The 2,453-nt window shown below is 54.0% G+C and overlaps 1 protein-coding gene across 1 annotated transcript; it reads left to right on the top strand.

Moving 5' to 3' along the window:
* Positions 1–1,242: 1,242 nt before the first annotated feature.
* Positions 1,243–2,175, top strand: LOC100356677 (olfactory receptor 14A16-like). Its single transcript, XM_089334645.1, has one exon. It carries the CDS (start codon positions 1,243–1,245, stop codon positions 2,173–2,175), a length of 933 nt encoding a protein of 310 aa, XP_089190771.1.
* Positions 2,176–2,453: the final 278 nt, after the last annotated feature.

Here is a 2,453-nt window from a genome sequence, read left to right as displayed (position 1 = left end):
GGGGCTGGGGAGGCTGGTGTCTTGGATTTACTGTCCCAGTGGTGTGTGTCTTGTGCTGTGGCTCATTCCGGCTTGAACCAAGGTGCCAGCGGCTCACTTCCTTCAGTCTTTTACCCTGAAGAAAGTGAAAGAGCCACCCATGGTTCTGGAAGGGTCCAAGAGATCCCTGAGAACTCCCTGGTGCACCCTCCTTGCCTGGCCTGGGGATCTGACCTTGAATTACCCAGAACAGAAGAGCTGAGAAGCTCACAAAGAAATGTCCTGTGAGCCCAGAGATCTTGTCAGAGGCCACCACCATCCAGTGAGCTCTGACTTTGTTCCTGTTGGGATTTGCTGTAACTGGTTTATCTGAATGAATGGAATGGAAAGGCACACGCTTGGTTCAAGCTAGTGAAGAATTTGCTGTGGTCAGAATCTTCCCGGAGGAGGGGGAGAGGAATCAGCCTTGAGTCCAGGCAGGTGCTCAAGCTTCAGCCCATGTCACACCCAGCTGCAGCGTGGTTCTGCACAGCTTGGGGCACCCCTCTCCCCCCACCTGCTGGGTGCTCCCACAGCAGGGGCTGCGTCTCCAACCCCTTGCCAGCTCAGTCTTCATGCTGTGCTGCTGACCCAGGGCCACGCTTGGGAGACCACTGAGCATAGGTCTTTCTATGAGCAAGAACAGTCTGCATCATTGAAAAATGCCTACAACTTCCAGAAGTTTGAAAGAATTCCGAGGCAGTACTAGAGACATGGTTTTGTCCATTGCTGAGATCTGCCTGCTGTAAAGTCCTTCACAGCTTTTCTTGACTCGGGCTAAGAAGACAGGAGGCATGGAGGAAGCTGTTATTTGGGAAAGGTGGAGTAAACTCAGATGACCTATCCAGGGACACAGAACTAGGAAATGCTTGTTTAAAAATTGGTTTAGGGCTGATAATTCCAGAGCCCAAGGCTTCTCTCCTCTACATTTCCACTCAAAGTCTGAAGTCCCGTGGGATTCAGATCTGGAGAACCTTAACCTTGGCGGTGCCACGGGGGTGTGGTTTGGGCCACACTGCTGCCCTAGCAGTGACAGGTGCAGTGTGGGTGCTGGGATGAGAGGACCTCACGGGAGGCATCCCAGTGTTGGGCTTGGTGACCTCACACTTTCTGCCAGAAGCACCTGGGAGTGGGAGAGGGGCAGTTAACAGCAAAGGCAGGGGAGCCGTGGGCAGTCTCAGGCTGCCACTTTGCTTTTCGAGACATTGGCTAAAGGCCAGAGCGATGGCCAACCTCACCTCTGGCAGCTCCTTCCTCCTGCTGGGCTTTCCCAGGGCCCAGGAGCTCTGGCTTCTCCAGGCTGTGCTCTTTCTGGTGCTTTACCTGGCAGCTCTCCTCGGGAACCTTCTCATCCTCACCCTTGCCACTGTGGACTGCCGGCTGCACACCCCCATGTACTTCTTCCTGAGGAACCTGTCCCTCCTGGACATGTGCCTCATCTCCGCCACGGTTCCCAAGTCTGTCGCAAACTCTCTGACGAGACAAAACACCATCTCCTTCCTCGGTTGCGTGGCACAGGTATTCCTCTTCTTCCTCTCGGCCACGACAGAAGTGGCTCTGCTCACGGCCATGTCCTACGACCGCTATGTTGCCATCTGCCACCCACTCAGGTATGAGATCATCGTGAGCCAGGGAGCCTGCGTGCAGATGGCGTCCTCTTCCTGGGTCAGTGGGGCTCTCAATGCAGTCCTGCACACGGTGGCCACGTTCTCTGTGCCCATGTGTGGACCCCTCCACGTCCACCAGTTCTTCTGTGACGTCCCACAGCTGCTGTCCCTGGCCTGTTCCCGCAACGTGGGGGAATTGGTGGTGATAGGGCTCAGCCTAGCACTGGACTCTGTGTGCTTTGTGTTGATTGACGCTTCCTACATCCACATCTTCTCTGCAGTGCTGAAGATGCCCTCCCGGAAGGGCAGAGCCAAAGCTTTCTCCACGTGCCTGCCTCACCTTGCAGTTGTGACTCTCTTCCTCTCTTCTGGCTTTTTTGCCTATTTACGCCCTCTGCCCTCGAATCCCTCACTCTGGGATTTGCTGGTTTCTGTGTTCTACACGGTGGTGCCACCCACCGTGAATCCCCTCATCTACAGTCTGAGAAATAAGGACATGAAGGAGGCATTGAGAAAACTGCTCAGGGGTAGATTCCGCCCTTCAGGTTAGAAGAGTGAGACTCACGCACCCCCTGGTCACCTCATTCACTACGTTATTATCTGAATAATCTGGTTATATAGCGTGAGCACGATATTGTGTATTTAAAGTAAGAATTATTGTATGAAAAGGCCACTTGTACTCATGCACATTCTACTTTGGAAGGCTCCTCATGGCCAGGGAAAGAGGGTGGCCCTCCACTGGTGATGGAGCAGTCGACGTGGACCTTCCATCTGTCATCCTTCGTGTGTGACAAGTGATGTATGAACAGGAACCGGGACATCAGAAGC

This window comes from Oryctolagus cuniculus, chromosome 6 (assembly GCF_051225735.1).
Source record: "Oryctolagus cuniculus isolate XC-2025 breed Fujian yellow rabbit chromosome 6, ASM5122573v1, whole genome shotgun sequence".
In the NCBI taxonomy this organism is placed as follows: Eukaryota; Metazoa; Chordata; class Mammalia; order Lagomorpha; family Leporidae; genus Oryctolagus; species Oryctolagus cuniculus.
The sequence above is the reverse complement of the archived record's forward strand: the minus strand, read 5'-3'. Positions and strand labels throughout refer to the sequence as shown.